General features: G+C 43.8%; 1 protein-coding gene across 1 annotated transcript in view; it reads right to left on the bottom strand.

Moving 5' to 3' along the window:
- Positions 1-19,952, bottom strand: part of SF3B1 (splicing factor 3b subunit 1) — a 170,035-nt gene that overhangs the window by 10,585 nt on the left and 139,498 nt on the right. Inside the window, exons 23-24 of the mRNA XM_044302777.1 lie at positions 10,819-11,091; positions 10,416-10,632 (exon numbers count right to left, since the gene is read on the bottom strand). Coding sequence (XP_044158712.1) covers positions 10,416-10,632; positions 10,819-11,091 — 490 coding nt within the window. The remainder of the gene's footprint in view (positions 1-10,415; positions 10,633-10,818; positions 11,092-19,952) is intronic.

The following is a 19,952-nucleotide window of genomic DNA, read 5'->3' as shown; positions in this document are numbered from 1 at the left end:
TGGGGCGGTAACTTTTTATTTTACCATTTACATAGCCGTATGAGGGCTTGTTTTTTGCGGGACAAGTTGTACTTTCTAATTCCATTTAAAAATGCATACGATGTGGTGGGGAGCTGGGGAAAAAAATTCGCCCAACTGTTTTGCCCAAGTTCAACTTGGGCAGTGGGAAAAGTAGCTAACTGTTCTGGAGTTAACTAGAGGGGGAAGGGCTACTTTAGATGCTTCCATTTCCTGGATGGTAGCAGCTAGAAAATGCAACAGGTTTTGTTTGAAAGCTGGCATTCCAGTCCAAGCAACAGGGGAGAAAATCACTGTTAGAAATAGAGTCTGAATAATCGCGGGTAAAACCTTTTACTTTTCACTTTCAGCTGCATTCACAGCATCCCGATTTCTATCAGTGATATCTTCCCCTGTACTGAACATATTACTGTCATTTTGGTATCGTCTGAAGGCTTGACAATACAAAGCCCATAACTCTAGCTGGTACAAAACCAGAGATTTGAGCAGTTAAAGCATAAAGCCCCATATTGCCATGTTTTATAAAATAAAAAATAAACACTTGCCTCTCCTGTTCCTGGACATTGCAGCTCCTCTCCGCCCATGATGCGTTTCCTTCTGCCACTGGCTGTGCTCTGAACTGGCGCGCATAGCGTGAGGTCACAGAGCGCCCTCACGCCGTGCGCAGCCACTGCACAGCCGATGACCAGAAAGCGGTGAGTACAGAGCCTTCACAGCTTCCTGGTCCTCCGGTACTTAAGAGTGCTTCCATAAGCGCTCATTAGTATTCGCCCCATAAGACGCAGGGAATGCTTCTTACTGGGCGAAAAATACGGTACACACATGAATGGTTCCTAAAAACCTACAACTAATTCTGCAAAACAAAAACAAAACATTTATAAAAGAAAAAAAAATTATGACTGCTAAAGACACAAAGGGGGGAAATATTATTGGTCCTTAAAAGGGGTTATTAGAGTTATTTTTGTATTCTATGTTCCTAACTAAGCAAATGTAACAGCTTTCCAATTCACTCACTTTATCTCCAGTGCTTGGTTTCTCAGATTTCACTGAGGGTCACATGACCTGTGATGTCAGCTTCTCTCACTGTGCTGGCCACACCCCCCCTTTACTGCCCTCTGCTCTTTCCAAGGATACTTAACCCCTTCAGCTGCACAGCTCTGCAGCAGGGACAATTCTTGGCACTGGAGCTGATCTACTAGACAGCATTGCACAAGAAGGTAGGGGGAAGATCCTGTGTGTATTAGCAGTGTCATTATACAGGTGGGACTTGTAGTCCTACACTTACAACATGCTGCAGAGTCTCCCAGCAGGCAGACATGTCACTCAGGGCAGCTCTTGTATCCACTCCCTTAGCAGAGCAGGGGGAGGGGCAGAGATTGTTTTTATTGCATGTAAACAAAGAGCCAGAAAAGAACCAGGGAAATTAGGAAAAATATATATTTTTTTTGCATAAAACTTGCTTAGCTCAGTTATATATCAGATTTTCAGTGCTATATTTTTTTTTCATAACTGATCATAGTGTAAGCTTTCACTTAGGTGCCATGGATAATTTTTGCAATTATGTTTTATCCAATTCCCACCCTTTTTGACAAAATTCCTTCACTCCTACCCCATTGTTGTATGAAGGTAACCATTAGATATGGCCACCGCTTCTCTACCGAATCCAGGGTCTGCGCTTGCGCAGAAGACACTTTCTTTCACCCAGCCGCTCATTGCAGTCCTGAACGCGCACGCTGAGCATGCGCAGAGCTTATTTCCTCAGTGCTGCGTCTCATACAGAGCCGTGCATTGCTCTGTATGCAGAGCAGCCACAGGAGCGGCGGAGATAAGACTTGGAGGACGTGCCCTGCATCTAAGGACCGGGAGAACAAAAAGCCTATGTGAGTGGCAGGTGTACCAATTCATTCATCCCCAAATCCACCAATGATTTTATATTTTAATGACAATCAAGGGGCTTATTGGATGCTGATGCAGGACACTATGCAGTGGAGGGAGGCTGGGGAAGGATGCTATGGAGTTCATGGACACTGGGGGAGGACACTATGGAGTGGGAATACTATCCACATCAACGAGCACGCAAGGAATGAGTTCTCAGTATGATGTCATAAAGAGGCATGGTAGGCCTTCACTCAAACTGCCTAAGGCCTCCCAGCCTTAGAAGCAGAAAACCAGGAAGTGAACAGCAGACCTGGCTGCAGGTGAGGATGAATTAAGCAATATGGGAACACCCCTTTAATGAGGTCACTAAGGGTTTAAAAATGCAATAGTGTCCCCCGAGTTGTGCACCAACAAGATTTACTGCACACATTAAAAAAGCGACATTTTTAAGGAGGGGGTTTCCCCAATTTTAATGTGACCAAAGCTCCTAAATACAGAAATTTTTTATATAATAGTATATAGAAGTATAACAAGCAATTATCATATTGCTTCTCTCATACACGCCAATGCATTACCATGGCTCGCGCCATGTTTAAATTCCCGGCCTGGTCAGGAAGGGGTTAAACAGATACAGAATGAAGTCTGCATCTTCCAAGAAAACCATGATTTTTATTCAGGATAATGCTCCATTACATGCATCAAAGTACTCCACCGCATGGCTAGCCAGTAAAGGCCTTAAAGATGAAAAACGAATGACATGGCCCCCTGGGCGGGACGGGGTGGGGGGGGAGACACAGCATGAGGGGGGCAAAATCAGCACAGAATTTCCTATTGTAAATGGGAAGCATAAAAAGCAGCTCCATGTAAGTCCATAATTATTGTGCATTTTCTGCATGTTTTTGGTGCAGATACGCGTCAAACCTCAAACTGAAAATGAAGCTTTGTATTGAAGTGAGCACCCATTGGTTAAGAATAAAAGTAAAAAAAAAAAACTGCATGAAAGACTGCTTTGTTCACACAAAAAAAAAAACAAGCAGATTCTGCGCTAATTTTCAAAATCGCGTAAATATAATTTACTTTTTCATTTAGGCCGAGTTCACACTTCAGTTATTTGGTCAGTTATTTCCAACAGTTAGGCTTTCACACGACCGTGTGCTGGCCGTGCTGTGGACTGCAAATTGTGGTCCGCAATGCACAGGCACAGACCCTGGGGCAACCGCATGCGATCAAGTAAATGGGGTCCGCAATCTGTCCGTTTCGAAAAAAAGAAAGAACAAGTTCTATTTTTTGGGGGAATGTAACCAATGTAACAGTGCTTCTGTTTTGTGCTTCCTTTCCGCATCTCCGGATTTGCAGACCCATTCAAGTGAATGGATCTGCATCCATGAAGCGTAATGCACACGGTCGGTACCCCGTATATTGCAGGCCGCAATACAGCCACGGCGGGGCAATAGACGTGTGAAACAGGCCTTATTGTGAGCCAGATCAAGTATAATGGAAATATCTGCACCGGTTCTGTGTTGTTGAGCCACACATAGTTTTGGCTTACAATAACTACGGTAAGGACTCATATGCACATGACCGTATGCCCTCGGAGACATACGGTCCGTGAGACATACGAGTGCAGGACAATAGTCCGGCGGTGGCCCGATGCGCACAGCATCATGTGTACTGATGCTGTGTACTCCCCTGCACACGCTGTTGTGCATGAGGCCTAATGGAAATACCTGACTAAATAACTGAAATGTGAACTAAACCTTCGTTACATTATAATTATGCACACTAATAATTGCCCAGTAATTATGCAGATATTTTAAGAAAGCCGAAACCCTGCATTTTATTAAATATTCAGGTTTGAGGTTTATTAACATTGTTTATTAACAGACAGCACTGTAGCTATTTAAAAAAAAATAATAATAATCTTCAAAAGATCAACTTGCCTGATTGTGCACAGTGTAGTTTTGGGTCTACAGGGCCAACATTAGACCTACATTTTGTTATTGGCAGGACTACAAACTTTGTAGTTTGATCCAACAATGAAACAGAGAAAGAAAGCGAGAGAGAGGGCGAGAAAGCGAGAGAGAGGGCGAGAAAGCGAGAGAGAGGGCGAGAAAGCGAGAGAGAGGGCGAGAAAGCGAGAGAGAGGGCGAGAAAGCGAGAGAGAGGGCGAGAAAGCGAGAGAGAGGGCGAGAAAGCGAGAGAGAGGGCGAGAAAGCGAGAGAGAGGGCGAGAAAGCGAGAGAGAGGGCGAGAAAGCGAGAGAGAGGGCGAGAAAGCGAGAGAGAGGGCGAGAAAGCGAGAGAGGGGGCGAGAAAGCGAGAGAGAGGGCGAGAAAGCAAGAGAGGGCGAGAAAGCAAGAGAGGGCGAGAAAGCAAGAGAGGGCGAGAAAGCAAGAGAGGGCGAGAAAGCAAGAGAGGGCGAGAAGGCAAGAGAGGGCGAGAAAGAAAATCCGCCCCCACAGGAAGGAAAACTGCTTAATAAAAAATGGACACTCTCCTCCCAATTCAGAGTGATATTCAAGCATAGGAGGAAGTCCGCCAACATAATCAATAATTGGATAATCAATAATTTTCGTTTAAAAACTTTTTTCTTCTTCTTTTGCTACACCCGAGTGAATATAAGAACCAGAAAAAAAAAACAGCAGGGAGGGAATATAAGGGTGCTGTCATGGGCTCTGGAAAATATAATTTTTCCCTTCACACATGACAGCACCACAAGATATTTACCACAGGAAAGTTCAGGGTGGGAGAGTAGAAAGCACCTTTTCCCCCGAAGGGGAGGAGTTCGAATCAAGCCAATAGTGTTTGAAAAAGATGGAAGGAGAAGACCAGGTAGCGGCTCTGCAAATATCCTCTATGGGAACAGATTATCTTTCCGCCCAGGAGGTAGCAACTGCCCTGGTAGAATGTGCCTTAAGACCCACCGGAGGAGACAACCCGGATGCAAGATAAGACAAGGATATGGCCGAAACAATCCACTTAGCAATAGAACTTTTGGAGGCCGCATTTCCCTTATTCACTCCTTGAAAGAGAATAAACTGTGAAGATTTGCGCCAATCTTTAGTGCAAGATAGATTAATCAAAGCCCTTCTGACGTCTAGGCAGTGCATGGATCTTCTTCTGACCCAGTGTTTTTAAAACCGGGTAGGAAGAACAATTTCTTGGGACCTATGAAATTTGGAAACAACTTTTGGAAGAAAAGCCGTGCCTGGACGTATCAGAACTTTATCTTCTAAAATCGTGGTATAAGGCCAAGTCTACACGACGACATTTGTCGCACAACAATAAGTCGCACGACAGAAAGGGCACAACTACACTGCAACATTTGTAGCACAACATTTTGCACTAATGTCGCGCAACAATTTTTATAATGGCAGTCTATGGTGTCGCACTGCAACGTGCTGCAACGCAACGGTCGCAGAAAAATCAATCACAATGAATGGGAGCATAAGAGGGGAGGTCATTAATTTGGATATGAGAAAAATCCCATAATCTCTGCCATACTCTAGCATAGAAGGCAGTTACCTTTTTCCTACTCTTAAGAGTAGAGATCAAGGTATCAGAGAATCCTTTCCTACCTTGCAAGTACCTTTCAAGTTCCAGGCAGTTAGGTGGAGATTTTTTATGCCTGGATAAAAAACTGGACCCTGGCTCAACAGACTACTATCTGGAAGAACCCACGTATCCGAGAGACATGATCTGGAGCCACGTGAACCAAGACCTTCTCAGCCAAAACTGAGCAAGGAGGATAACCCTCGCTCCATCTTCTCCGATTTTCCATAGTACGCGAGGAATCAAGGATAGAGGAGGAAAGGCGTAGGCCAGGGGAAATTTCTTATTCTGTAGGAAGGCATCTATCCCACAAGGGGATCCTGTTGGATCTAGGGATCCTGAACTTTGTTTTGGTAGGTAGCAAACAGGTCTATGTCTGGCTGTCCCCAGAGGGCTGTTATTTTCTTGAAAATTGATTGGTCTAGAGTCCATTCGCTCTGAGAGAAAATGACTGCTGAGAAAGTCTGCTTGTCTGTTTTCCATACCCCTGATATGTACTGCAGGTATCAATGCACACCCTTTCTGCTAGTAAGAGGATTCTCTAGGCTTCCTGCATTAGTATTTTGCACCTTGTGCCCCCCTGTTTGTTCAGGTACAAGACTGTCAGTCATAATTCTGAGATTTTTTTCCTTTTATTCTCGGAAGAACCGAACTCATCGCTAGACTTACAGCAGTTCGCCCTTTTAGGTTGGAGGACCCCCTTTTTTTGGATATCCCCCCAATGACCCTGAAGGGAGGGGTCTCCTGAATGTGAGAACCCCACTCCCAGGGGCGTGTGTCCATAGTTAGACAAATCAAGTCTTCCAGCTTCCATGGGACTACCTAAATCCGATTTTCCCTCTAAGCTCTGGAATAGGTCGATAGTCTTATTTTCGCATCTAGGGAGTAGTTTTTCTCCCAGCAAGACAGAATCTCTCACTAGACACCATGAGTGGAGTAGCGCCCATCGTACTGCTGGAATACATGATGTGAGGGATCCCAGGATAGACATTCCTTTCCCCAGTTTTTCCCTGGATAAGAATTACTTTTTCCTGTGGCAAAAAACAACTCTGGCAAGATTAATCTAATATCAATCCCAGAAAGGAATGTCTTCTAGTGGGATGTGGTCTTGATTTTTCCAGATTTAAAATCCATCCCAATTTGTTCAGAATTTCTGATACCGCAGTTACTGCTACTTTGCAGGCATCTTCCTACAATCAGAAAATCGTCCAGGTATAGTATGAAAAGAAAATCTCTCTCCCTTAGGCTCCCTTCAAATCACCATTTCTCCTTTCCGTTCTCCGGCTCCGTTGAAGAGCAGGAGAACAGAAAGGACTGATTCTGCAGATAACGGAGACCTAACTGAGCGTAACGGAGCCTAAAGACCCCATAGACTATAATGGGGTCAGTTCGGTGTCCGCTCAGAATATGATTTTTGAGCGGAAATGAAAGTTCTGATCCAAGTTTATTATTGTCCTGAAAGAACCATCTGTTTTTTTTTTTTCACTAGAAACAGGGGAGAGCAAAACCCCTCGTCTTCTTCAGCCTTTGCTACTGGGACAAACTGATTTATTGACTAGTTTTAGTATCTCGCTTTCCATGGCAGCATTTCCTAGAGTCGAGGCCTGATATTTTGTAATTAAGAATCTTACTGGAGGGGCCAGACGGAAATTTAATTTTAACCCGTTGAAAATGGCGTCTAGTATCCATCAACTTAAAGAAATCTGGGACCCGACCAGAAAAAAAACATTTTTATCTCCCCCCACCTGACTTCTGGCGTCATTGCTGATCCTGTATCTTTTTGTCTCCAAACTGATTGAAAAAGTAATTGTTACCTCTCCTTTGGTTCCGAAACCGATCTTCCCTAGATTTCTTGATTACTTCTAAAGGGGCGAAAGGAACGGTTAAACCTATTTTTAGAGAAGAATGATCTCTGAAACCCTGGAAATGTTCTCTTTTTATACGCCGCCTTATCTAACAAGCCATACAGTGTTGGCCCAAAAAGGTACTTTCCTTCACAGAATACACCACATAGTATGTTTTTTTGATGGGAAATCTCTAACCCAATTCTTTAGCCAAAGCGCTCTCTGTGCAGAATTTGACAAAGCGGCGGATCTGGCCGCCAGTCTGACAGAATCAGCTGAGGCATCCACCAGGAAGTGAGCTGCTTTTTTTTTATGTTGGCAAGGATCTTAAAATCTCTTCCCTGGGACATTATTTTTTAACTGATTTTCTAATTCAGAGAGCTAGACTAAGATCGAGCCGTACATGTAGAAGCTATATACTTGGTCTGAAGGAAGAAGTAGATGCCTCCCATGCTCCCTTTAGAAAAAAGGATAGTCTTTTATCTAATGGGTCCTTCCATATCGTCAAAGGGAAGAGCCGTCTTTCTGGATACTTTAGAGATGGCTACATCTATCCTGGGTGCTTTATCCCATGTAGCACAATCTTCCTCTTTAAAGGGATATTTACGCTTGAGATTTTTTAAGATGTAAACCTTCCTGTTAGGTTTTTTCCATTCCCTTTAATTAAGGCTGAAACATATTTATGGACTGGGAAGGTGCTGTGGTGTCTGGATTCTAGCCCCCCAAACATAATATCCTGTATAGACCGGGGCTCTTTTGTCTCTTAGATGCCCATAGTTGAATGTACGACTTTAAAGAGTTTTTCTGTGTCTTCTATGGGGGAACATGGTCTACCACTAATTTCACCTTCCTCAGAGGAAGATATGGATGAATCGTCAGAATGCCCATCTAATGAGGAGTGTATCTCATCTTAATCAGACTCAGATGAAAAATTTCCCGTGGAGTCTAATGGCGCCTTATTTTAGGATCATTTTCATCCAAGACCTTTTTAGCCCGGGTAGAATTAACTTCCGATCTGACTAGTGCCTGAAGACATTTATAAAATGATGGCGATTCCTCAGCCAGAGTTATCAATACAGGACTGACATTTTATTTTCCCATTCAGAAGACAACCCAGCTTTACAAAGAGCACCTTATTCCTCCTCTTAGTCACCACCTTCTTAGGTTTTGTCAAGGTTAGGCCCCATGCACACGGCCGTTGTTCACAGCCGTGTGCGGGCCGTGGATCCCTCCTGAGAGCAGGAGCGCACGGCGTCACTGGTTGCTATGACGCTGTGCGCTCCCTGCTGCCGCCGCAATACAGTAATACACTGGTATAGATCTTGTCCGCAATAAAGAAAAAACAAAAAAACTGCAATAAAGAAAAAAACCAAACCAAAAAAAAAAAAGCCCTCATAAAGCTATGCAAATGAAAAATAAACTTATTGCTATTGGAATGTGGGAAGTAAAAATCAAAAATGTAAAACTGAAAATAGGCTTAGTCTTTAAAGGGTTAAAAATAAAAATTCATTAAATTGGTGGACACCATGATTAAAATCCAATGAAACCCATACTTCGTGGGGTCCATCACGTGTTGTTGCTGACATCTTAAGAATACTGCACTACAGTCAGTTTTGCTCTGCTGCTCTTATGATTAAGCAGAACAGCAGAAATGATTTGCAGATGTGAACAGCTACGTGAATGAGCATTATCTTGTGTGTTCGTACATATTTAAAGGGGTTTTTCCAAAACTTTAATACTGATGACCAGTTTTTACTAGTTTGTGTGACAAGAATAGATAGAAGTGAATGGGTCTGAACTGCGATACCAAGCACAGCCACTACACAATGTATGGCGCTGTGCTTGGCGAGCATGGATAAGGCTGCCACGCTCACTGGAGCACTGGTGCCTTTTCAAAAAGCTAATCTGCCTTAAAGTCTCAGAAAATCCTTTTAATGTCTACTTTGTAGGAAGAACTGTAAATATCACACCGTTTACCAGGGAAGTCATCAATATCAGATTCGGGGGGTGGTGGGTGTCATCTGCCTGACACCCACCATCCTCCCCAAACTGCAGATTCTGGAAGTAAAAGAATGAAGCTGGAAGCACAGTTCTGTTCTGCCATGCCTTGTTACTGCATCTCAGTTACTACTGAGCCACTACACCGAGAACAGTGCTGTGCTTCCAGCTTCATTCTGTGTTAGTTCTGTGAACAGCTGATCAATGGGGACGACGGGTCTTTGACCCCCACGACCTGATTTTAAAAGGGAACTCGTCACCATGAAAATGCAATTCAGGCTACAGGCACCATGTTATAGGGCAGGAGGAGCTGAGCAGATTGATGTATAGTTTTATGGAAAAAGATTCAGTTTAAGTTGTAATTCCAACGCTTAAATTCTTGCTTGGTCAGTCACTAATAGGCTGTCTCATCAGTGACAACCATCTCTGTATACACAGTCGGAGGTAAAAGGTGTCAGTCACTGAGAGCAACCTCTCCTTCACTTCAAAGGACAGAAATGTATAAAATATAATTTATACTGAATCTTTTCCCATAAAACTAAATCAATCTGCTCATCTCCTCCTGCTCTGACATACAGCGTGCAGCTAAAACCTTCAACGTGACAGGTTCCCTTTAAAAGGGGGTTTTCAGGCTTAAATTTTTGATGACCTATCCCAAGGATAGGTCATGAATATCCGATTGGTGAGGGTCCGATCTCCTGCACCTTCAACGATCAGCTGCAGCCTGCAGCACTGCAACAAGCACTTTAAATGGAAAAGGAAGCTCTATTCAAAGTTTAACAGTCATGACGGGTTACTGCAGCTCATCTCCTATTTCAGTGAATGGAAAGCTCTGCAGTAGTAACACAGCACGGCCACGGCACTTTAAATGGAGCTGTACTTCCTGTTCCATTCAAAGTGGTAGCTCCAGCGGGAGAGGCTGCAGGAAACAGTTAATTGGTGGAGGGGCAAGAGCTCGGACCCTCACCGATTAGATATGAATGAACTGAGGATAAGGCATCAATATCAGGGGCCTGGAAAACCCCTTTAATGACCTATCCCAAGTATAGGTCATCAAAATCAGCGTTGTAATTACCTGGAACCCTCCATTAAGTTTTAGAACAGGGGAACACCGGAAATATCGTTACCTGTAAGCAATACTGCAGCATCCTGCATGGTCCAATAGCAACTCTAAGACCTTCAAGTGCTCCCATGACAGCTTGGATTACATGAGGAGAGGTTTCAAATACATTAGGCCATACATAATTTAACAAATGGTTCAAAGAATCTTCACATCCAAATCCATATACACCTAGTGACATGTGCTGAACAACTGCACTTGCTGTTTGCCTATGCACAAGATCTCTGCAAGAAACATAAAAAATTGTGAATTTTCAATGTAAGGCAGATTTAACATTCATTTTTACTTTATTTTCATTTTATCACTAGAGTCAAGAAATGTTAATTGTCACAAAATAAAACCCTGCTGTTTTTGCAACTTTGTGTTTTCATACAATTAAAAAAATAATTATTTTCTATCAGTATAACTACCTGTCCATCAAGGCATCTTCAAGTAAGGGTGTTACAGCATAGATATAATCCTTTCCCATTTCTCCAATATACTCAAAAAGGAAGGAGAGAGACTTTAACACACCATTTTGGACATTCAATTCTGGCACTCTGTATTCATTCATCAGTGCAGGAAGCACAGTAAAAGGTGAGCATGTTTCAGCCACAATAGCAATAGCCACTGTGGTACATACTCTGTTTTGTCTTTCTTGTACTTTTAAGTTATTTAAAAGTGTTGCAAGAACATCATGTGGCCTAAGAAAAAATAAATAAAGCACACATTAAGGAGAGTTTGGGTAAAAAGGTGTTGTTCAGTATGGTACAATGCAATGCTATGGTTGGACAATGTAAAGCAATCAACTCCCACACACTCCTATTACTATGGATTTATCAAAAACCTCAGAATTCAGCTGAACATAGTTGAAGACAAAATCAAACAACTTGTAGGTGTGCTGACCAAACAACCTGTTCTTAATGGCAATCAGTGATATTAGGGTATCTATTCTGAGGGGCGCAGCCGGCTTATGGGTGTATGCAAATGCCATACTCAGTCAAATGAGACCTTATGATGGTATGCTTGGCATTTAAGTAAGATGGGGTACGTGCATGAGACATTGTGGCCCCTTTCTTGGCCATAGGTTGCAGAGTCTGCATCTACAGTAGTCAAGTATGTCTGGATTACTACTATAGGTGCAATATTAAGAATTCAACACTTGAGCCTTAATAAAAGTTGTACTTCATGACTGTGTACAGTACTTTGAAAAAATGTTTCAGGTAGGGGTAGAAAAAAAAACCGCTGCAAAGTAAGAATTCTTTGAAAAATATAAGTGTTAAAAGTTTATTAACTAGCAGAAGGACCTGGCTTTGCACAGGTATATTTCATCTATTTCATTTAACCCCTTCCAGACCAGCGTTGTAATAGTGCGGAGCGGCGGGATGTGACTAAGGCTGGGTTCACACCTGAGCGTTTTACAGCGCGTTCCTACGCGCTGTAAAACGCTCAACAAGGAGAGACCAATGCTTTCCTATCGGCATGGTTCTCACCTGGGCGTTTTACAGCGCGTACGATCGCGCTGTAAAACGCCCGACGCCCCAAGAAGTTCAGGAGCTTCTTTGGGGCGTCTTGTCACGCGTTCCCGTACATAGACTTCCGGGAACGCGTGACAATGGGCGTTCGCATACTACTGAAGCCGCGCATGTGAGACGCCGGAGAATCGCGCATACACAGCGCTCAGGTCTGAACCGAGCTGAGCCTGTGCCCACCCAATCAGCTGCAGGGGACCGGCTGTTCCCGTTAGCCGGACCCCTGCTGTATGCGCCGGCTTCAGTAAAAACACAGATGCCGGCGATTAACCCATTCTATGCCGCGGTCAGCGCTGACCGTGACACAGAAGGGGTTTGTTGCGGGTGAGGGAGCACATCGGGTCCCCACCCCATGCTGCTGTGGCGGGGACGTGACGGGCGAGAAGGCAGTCGGAGGCCGTGCAGGGGATGCCCAATGCCTTGCATGGCATTGGGACCTGCCTCCTACGGGTGCCCAGGAGATCCAGCCTCAGTAAAAAACTGTTTAATAATAAAAAATTAAAAAAAGTTTCAAGTGATAAGAAAAATGCCCCTGATTTTATAATACAAAATTTAAACAAAAATAAAAAGCACATATTAGGTATCCCAGTGTCCGTAACGACCGACTCTAAATATATCACATGATCCACCCAGTCCGATAAACACACACAAAAAAAGCAATTTTGGGTCACCTTAGTAGTAACATTTATAAATAAAAGACATTTGTCCATCCAGTTCGGCCTGTCATCCTGCAAGTTGATCCAGAGGAAGGCAAAAAAAAAAAAAAAAAAAAAAAAAAACTGAGGTAGAAGCCAATTTTCCTCACTTTAGGGCAATAAAATTAGGTATCGCCACATCCGTAACAACCAGCTCTATAAAAATATCACATGACCTAACCCCTCAGGTGAACACCGTAAAAAAAATAAAAACTATAAAAAAAACGGCATATTTGTCACCTTACAAAAATTGCAACACCAAGCGATCAAAAAGGAAGTATGCCCCCCCAAAAGTACCAATCAAACCGTGACCTCATCCCGCAAAAAATTAGACACCAAGACAACCAATGAGAGTACTGCCATTATGGTGCTAAAGTGAAATAAAAAAAAGGAGACATTAGGTATTGCCACATCCGTAACAACCTGCTCTATAAAAATTCCACATGCCCTAACCCCTCAGGTGAACACCGTAAAAAAAAATAAAAAAAAGGGCCAAACGTACAATTTTTTGGGGTCACCTTGCCCCATAAAGTGTAATGATGAATGATCAAAAAAAAAATCATATGTACCCAAAAATGGTACCAATAAAAACGCCAACTCTTCCTGCAAAGAAACGAGCCCCTGCAGAGGGCAGAAGAAAAAAAAATAAAATATGGCATTCAGAAAATGGAGACAAAAACATTTTTATTTCTTTTTCAAAAATGCTATTTTATGTAAAACTGAAACAGACATATTTTATATCACTGCGTCTGTAACAACCTGCTCTATAAAAATAGCGCATGAACTACCCTGTCAGATGAATGATGCTTAAAATGGGACATGGCATCTAAAAACCAGTACAGCAAAATCTGCCTTCCAAAAACCATATGGCATTCCTTTTCCTCTGTAAACTGCATAATCAGGGTAATAAATATGGAGTTTTGTTTGGCTGTTAACCCTCGATATGTTAAAGAAAATGTATTTCTATTTTCATTTAAACCTTGTGGAACACCTAAAGTGTTAACAAAGTTTGTAAAATCAGTTTCGAGTAGCTTAAGGGGTGTAGTTTGTCTAATGGGGTCATTTATTGGGGGGGGGGGGTTTCACTATGTAAAGCTACTTTCACACTTGCGTTTCGGAGCGGATGCGTCTGGTGTCTGCACAGATCGATCCGCTCCTATAATGCAAACGATGGTATCCGTCTGCATTATATTTCAGAAAATAAAATCGAAGTCTAAAAGTTAGTCAGGCGGATCCGTCCTGACTTTGCATTGAAAGTCAATGGGGGACGGATCAGTTTGAAATTGCACCATATTGTGTCAATGTCAAACGGATCAGTCCCCATTGACTTACATTTTAAGTCTGGACGGATCCGTTTGGCCCCGCACGGCCAGGTGGACACCCGAGCGCTGCAAGCCGAGTTCGGGTGTCCGCCTGCTGAGCGGAACGGAGGCCAAACGGTGCCATACTGATTCATTCTGAGCGGATCCGCATCCACTCAGAATGCATTGGGGCTGTACGGAACCGTTCAGGGCCGCTTGTGAGAGCCTTCAAATGGAACTCTCAAGTGGAACCCTGAACGCAAGTGTGAAAGTAGCCTAAGCCCCACAAAGTGACTTCAGACCTGAACTGGTCCTTAAAAAGTGGGTTTGGGATTTTTTTCAAATTTTTTAATAATTGCTTATAAAATTCTAAGCCTCTAACATCCTAAAAAAATAAAATGACATTTACAAAAGTATGCCAACATAAAGTAGACATATGGGGAATGTTCAGTAATAAATATTTTATGAGGTATCACTTTCTGTTTTAAAAGCCGAGAAATGGACATTGAAAATTGCAAATTTTTCATAATTTTTGGTAAATTTGTAATTTTTTTCATAAATAAAGGTGAAATATATAGACTCAAATTTATGAATGTCATGAAGTACATGGCTTGGATAAGTAAAAGCATTCCAAAGTTACCATATATAGTGACATGTCAGATTTGCAAAAAATGGCCTGGGCAGGAAGGTGAAAACTGGCCCGGGGTAGAAAGTGTTTGTGCGTCGTTAAAAGATAACACTACAGCACCCTGCCCCGTTAACAGTGAACTCCAGTCCCTCCCCCTTAACACTGCCCCCCCCCCCAGTGCCCCGCCACTTTAAAATGGGACCTCCACAGCAGCCCATCCCCTTAACTTTGACCTTCACAGCTGCCCGCCCATTTAACAGTGAGTTTCACAGCACCCTAATCTCTTGACAGTGACCTCCACAGGGGCCCACCCCCTAAACAGTGACCTCCACAGTACCCCGCTGCCTTAACAGTGACCTCCACAACAGCTGCCCCTTTAATTGTGGCCTCCACAGCGGCCTGCCCCCTTAACAGTAACATCCACATTGAACGCCTTTTTAACAGCGACCTCCACAGTCCCCTGCCCCTTTAATGCTAGGGCTACACAACGACATGTGTCGTGCAACATTTTGTCTCAACAATTTTTTTAATCATTAATAATTAAGCTAATACAAGTGTTACACTTCGACATGGGAGATGCTGCGACAAGATAGTTGCAAAAAATCCATCAAAGATGGATTTTTCTGCGACTGTCGCGTCGCAGCATGTCACAGTTTAACACCATAGACTATCATTATAGAAAATTGTTGCGCAACATTGGTGCAACATCAATGTTGCGCGACACATGTAGCAGTGTAGTTGTGCCCTGTGTCGTGCGTCACGTTGTTGTGTAGCCCTAGCCTAAAGCTGACCTACAGCAGTGACGAAAAATGGCTGGGTTGTTATGGAAACCCGGAGTAAAACTGTCTGTGGAGACTGAGGGCCTGTGAACTTCTATTGGCTGATAAGCGATATGTGACCATGTGTATGGCAGTTGGGATATGAAGAGAAAGACTTGCAGGTCATTTTTTGGGAATATCTCAGGAAGGGTACGCCCTAGAGAGATGTGACCCCAACAAGATTTCTTTCCAGGTAGCAAGGGATGTGTATACCAAGTTTCATTGAAATCGATGGTTGTGTTTTTGAGAGATAGAGATATCTATATCTATCTATCTTGGTAAGGCTGATTAGTCAGCCTGCATTTGTGGGAGGGGCAGAGGCTTTACATATACGAGCCACACCCTCACTCACAGGCGTGTGTTTTCAGGTGCACAGTTGCTGCTGGGTGTCATTAGCAGACAAGCTTCTCTGGTGGTAGGATTCTTTCTTTGCAGCATGGAGCTTGTTATTTTGCTCTGTACGTAGGTTGGGCCGGGGCCGTCTCTCCAGGCCGGTCGTATCCGACTTTGCTAGCGAACGGGAGGCTTCGCCTCAGAATCTGCTACCTCAGGTTTGCTCGTTGGGCCTAAATACTTCCATTTGCTTTTTATTTTGTTTGTTGGTAATAGGAGTTAGTTCCTATAAATCTTACAAGTTTCACTTTGCTTCGTTCGTCTCGTATGAAAAGTTACTTCAGCCGGTTTGCTGCCTTGCCATGTGTGTCCCCCCCCCCCGCTACCACCATCTTTACACTTCATGTATTTCACTTTTGTAAGCTGTGTACTGGGGTGGGCTCCCCAGGATACAGCAAAGTCACAGACAAGGAAGCAACACTGACACCAGCTTTATATGCAAGAATATAAAAACTTTACTTTGGAAACAGTATTAACACAAGCACAAACAGTATAAGTAATACCCCAGGCCCACAGTCAGGCCTAGCCCGTTGGCGTACACAGCAGAGCCTACAAGTCGTACTGTGCCGCTATACAGGACACACCTAACAGACGCAGCAGAGCTTGCAAGTCAATTACAGTCCAGTAAAGCCTAACAAAGCTATAACCCTATCCAACTAGCTAATACAAGGTCTAGGCTAGTCTCTGTTACTTTAGGAGCCAAACATTACCAATTGTACTTTAATCAGGTGTACTGACCTGCGTCCGTTCTGGGCCCTAGGATGCTGCTTACTCGGGATGGCCACCAAGCTCTCAGCAACCGTGCGGCCTTGCTTAATGCTAAGGTTCTGTCTATACACTGGAACTGGTCTTCCTGGGACAACCTCTCTTTCAAAGAGCTGGATCCAGACAGGGGACAGCAGATACTCTCCTTCCCTTGAGTGTCCATTCACTGCCAGACATACGCAAGCCAGGATGGAATCGGATTCAGTCCCTCATAGCACAATCCTTCCACCATGTCAGATCAACACTTACTGGTTCACACAGAAGCATGCTGACTGTGCTGCAAAACAGTGGCCTCTAGTGCCCGGAATGCCAAATGACAGCTCCAATACAATTTAAACAAATATACAGGCAGAGCTTATCCACAATCTCACACTTTCATGCTCTGCTGTTATCCTGAACGGCATTTACACTTTCCGCTTTTATTTCATGTCTTATGCTGCATCCGCACGTCTTTACTGTCCTGCACTTTTCTACTCTTGGTTCGTATTCACTCAGATTGGTCTCACATTCAAGCTGCGTTCACCTGTTGGCTGTGACATCTCATTCCGTCCCCAGCCGACAGCCGGATCCGTATTACATGCCTGTTATTACATGTTGCATACTCACAACCAGAGCTGCGTTTATACCAATTTTCATGCTCCGCTTACACGCAAAGTTGTGTTCACACTTCTACTGCTATACCAGGTCGTATACCCCACTCAAAGCCACTTTCCATGTCTGCTGTCACATCAAGTTACTATTCCGTTCACATCCAAAGCTGCGTCCACGTGTCTGCTTTCACGTCAATACTCTGCTCACTTTCAGGTTGCATTTGTACGTCTGCTTTATACCATGCTTTTCATGTGCCACCCATACTCAGAGCTGCGCCTATACCATGTTTTTAGGAACCACTCACATCCAAAGCTGCATTCACCCATTTGTTGTAATATCATGTGTTGTACTCTGCTCCCACTCAAAGCTGCATTCTCCTGTTTATCATGGTTTTGCTCAATCTCACCGGGGAAGTCTGCACCCACCGCTCTGGTACCTCTCTCCTGACAAACATAACTGCGTTCTTTTCAGGCTTACGTTCCCTTCCTCGGTGGTCCGTTAAATTCCATAGGCCTACTTTCTGTTTAATCCTGGTTCATGATCACTCAGACTGGTCTCCTTTTACTTCTGGTTCGTATTCACTCAGATTGGTCTCCTGCCCCAGTTCACCAAACAGCTCCTCAGCGGAGGTCAGTGGGCCAGTAAGTTTCCTGCTATGTTTTCACAAGCTGTTCATTTGTTTGTCATAAGAGACTTCTCTAGCGAACTTGCAATGCCCCAGGCATTTCATGTTTAATGTTTTATGTATGCACGTGCTTCGGATTACTAATGTCTATATTTTTAACGCCTGTTGGCAGTCATGTTCCTTAGGCCACCTTCTAACCAATCCAATCATTCAAGTCGCTTCATATGCCATCAGGTCCGGCTTACGTTTTAATTACTTATAGTCACCGCAACGTCATCACTCTGGTTTCGGGGGCCCTATGACTGATCCGGCCTCATGACCGTTTTTTCATGTTTTGTTTATTAAGGGTACGACATGGTTGTAGGCTGGTTAGTGTCCCAGGTTTTCTGTTGGAGGGGGTCATGGTTATAGTAACATAGTACATAAGGCCGAAAAAAGACATTTGTCCATCCAGTTCGGCCTGTCATCCTGCAAGTTATGGTTATGCGAGTCCCCAAGGCATTCTGGTGCTGCATAAGTGGTTTATTAAAATAAAAAAATCATAAGAGGCTCGCACGAGTGGCTCTTCGCTTATAGGACCTCACGACTGGCATTGTCATTCGTAGTTCGCTCGGTCATCTGATACTTGTCCCGCCATAAGGGACTCGCACGCATGGCTCCCGCCATAAGAGCCTCGCTGGAGTGGCTCTTGGCTTAGAGGATTTCACAATTGTCTTCGACATTGGTAGGTCATACGGCCACCTGATACTATTTTCCATGGCACACCTTTCAGAAGTCTTCTTTTGTTCATTTATATTTTACAGATTAGTACTTGCGGTTCATTTCAGCCTCATTCCATTAACAAGCTTTACCACATGTCTGTCTTTCTAGGTTAGAGTCCCGGTTGCTTACTAAACCTGTTGGGTTAAGCCCCAATCTTTTCCCCAGCCGTCCTTAATTCTAAGGTTCGCATCCCGGCGGCGGCTGCCCGGTCCCATGGGCCTCTGGTGGTTGCTTCAGCCCCATGGCTTCAGGGGTCTGACCAATTGTTGTCTGTCCACCTGTGCAGCTATGCTTTTGAATGACTCCTATCATTACCTGCTTGCCAGCTTATGTTATTCATTTTAGTTAATGTCCGTTATTATCTCCATTATCTGTCACGTTTCCCTTGGTCTTTTCAGGTCATGCAGTTGAACTATTGGGGTCACCTTCCACGTCGGTCAGGTCTCGTTCCTAACAATATTTCGCCTTGCATGTTATTCAGGCCACGTAGTTTATCTTGGGTATCGTCTACCACATAGGTCAGGCTCATGGTTTAATTTCACCTGCACCTTATTCAGGTCACTTTTTATAGTTATAATTCTTAAAAAAAAAAGAAAGAAAAAATAAAAATAAAAAAAACATGGCTTCGGGGGCCCGACGACCGCTTCAGGCCCCATGGCTTCGGGGGCCCGACGACCGCTTCAGGCCCCATGGCTTCGGGGGCCCGACGACCGCTTCAGGCCCCATGGCTTCGGGGGCCCGACGACCGCTTCAGGCCCCATGGCTTCGGGGGCCCGACGACCGCTTCAGGCCCCATGGCTTCGGGGGCCCGACGACCGCTTCAGGCCCCATGGCTTCGGGGGCCCGACGACCGCTTCAGGCCCCATGGCTTCGGGGGCCCGACGACCGCTTCCAGTCCTGCTGGGCTGATTGCCTGGATGGTTGTGCATCTAGGCTGATATTGCCCCTATGTATCGCATACATACCTGCTTCCTAATTTCCTAATAATCCATGTTGATCGCTCACTTTATGTTTTGACCGCAAACTGGTCCGGTTCGCCCAACAGCATCATTGTCATGTCTTACGCAGATATTTAGTCTTTCTTTAATTGTTCATGCTTTCGTTCAGGTCCTGCCAGAGGGAGAACAAGTAGGACAATTCCCTCTAGCATTTCAGTCTCTGATCGTAGTCTATCATATCTTGTCAACTGGGTCCCCGCGCAAAGTCGATCCTCCATTCTGCTTTGGGGCTCACATACCCTGAATATATATATATATATATATATATATATATATATATATATATATATATATATATATATATACATATATATACATAATATATATATATATATATATATATATATATATATATATATACATACACACATATATATTTATATATTAAACCGACCAGTAGATAATTTTTTGTATCTCGTCTTGTCAAACAGACATATATTTAATAAAGCCACACAGA

Source organism: Bufo gargarizans, chromosome 8 (genome assembly GCF_014858855.1).
Source record: "Bufo gargarizans isolate SCDJY-AF-19 chromosome 8, ASM1485885v1, whole genome shotgun sequence".
NCBI lineage: Eukaryota > Metazoa > Chordata > Amphibia > Anura > Bufonidae > Bufo > Bufo gargarizans.
Note: the sequence above shows the minus strand (reverse complement) of the source record. Positions and strands in the feature narration are given on the sequence as shown.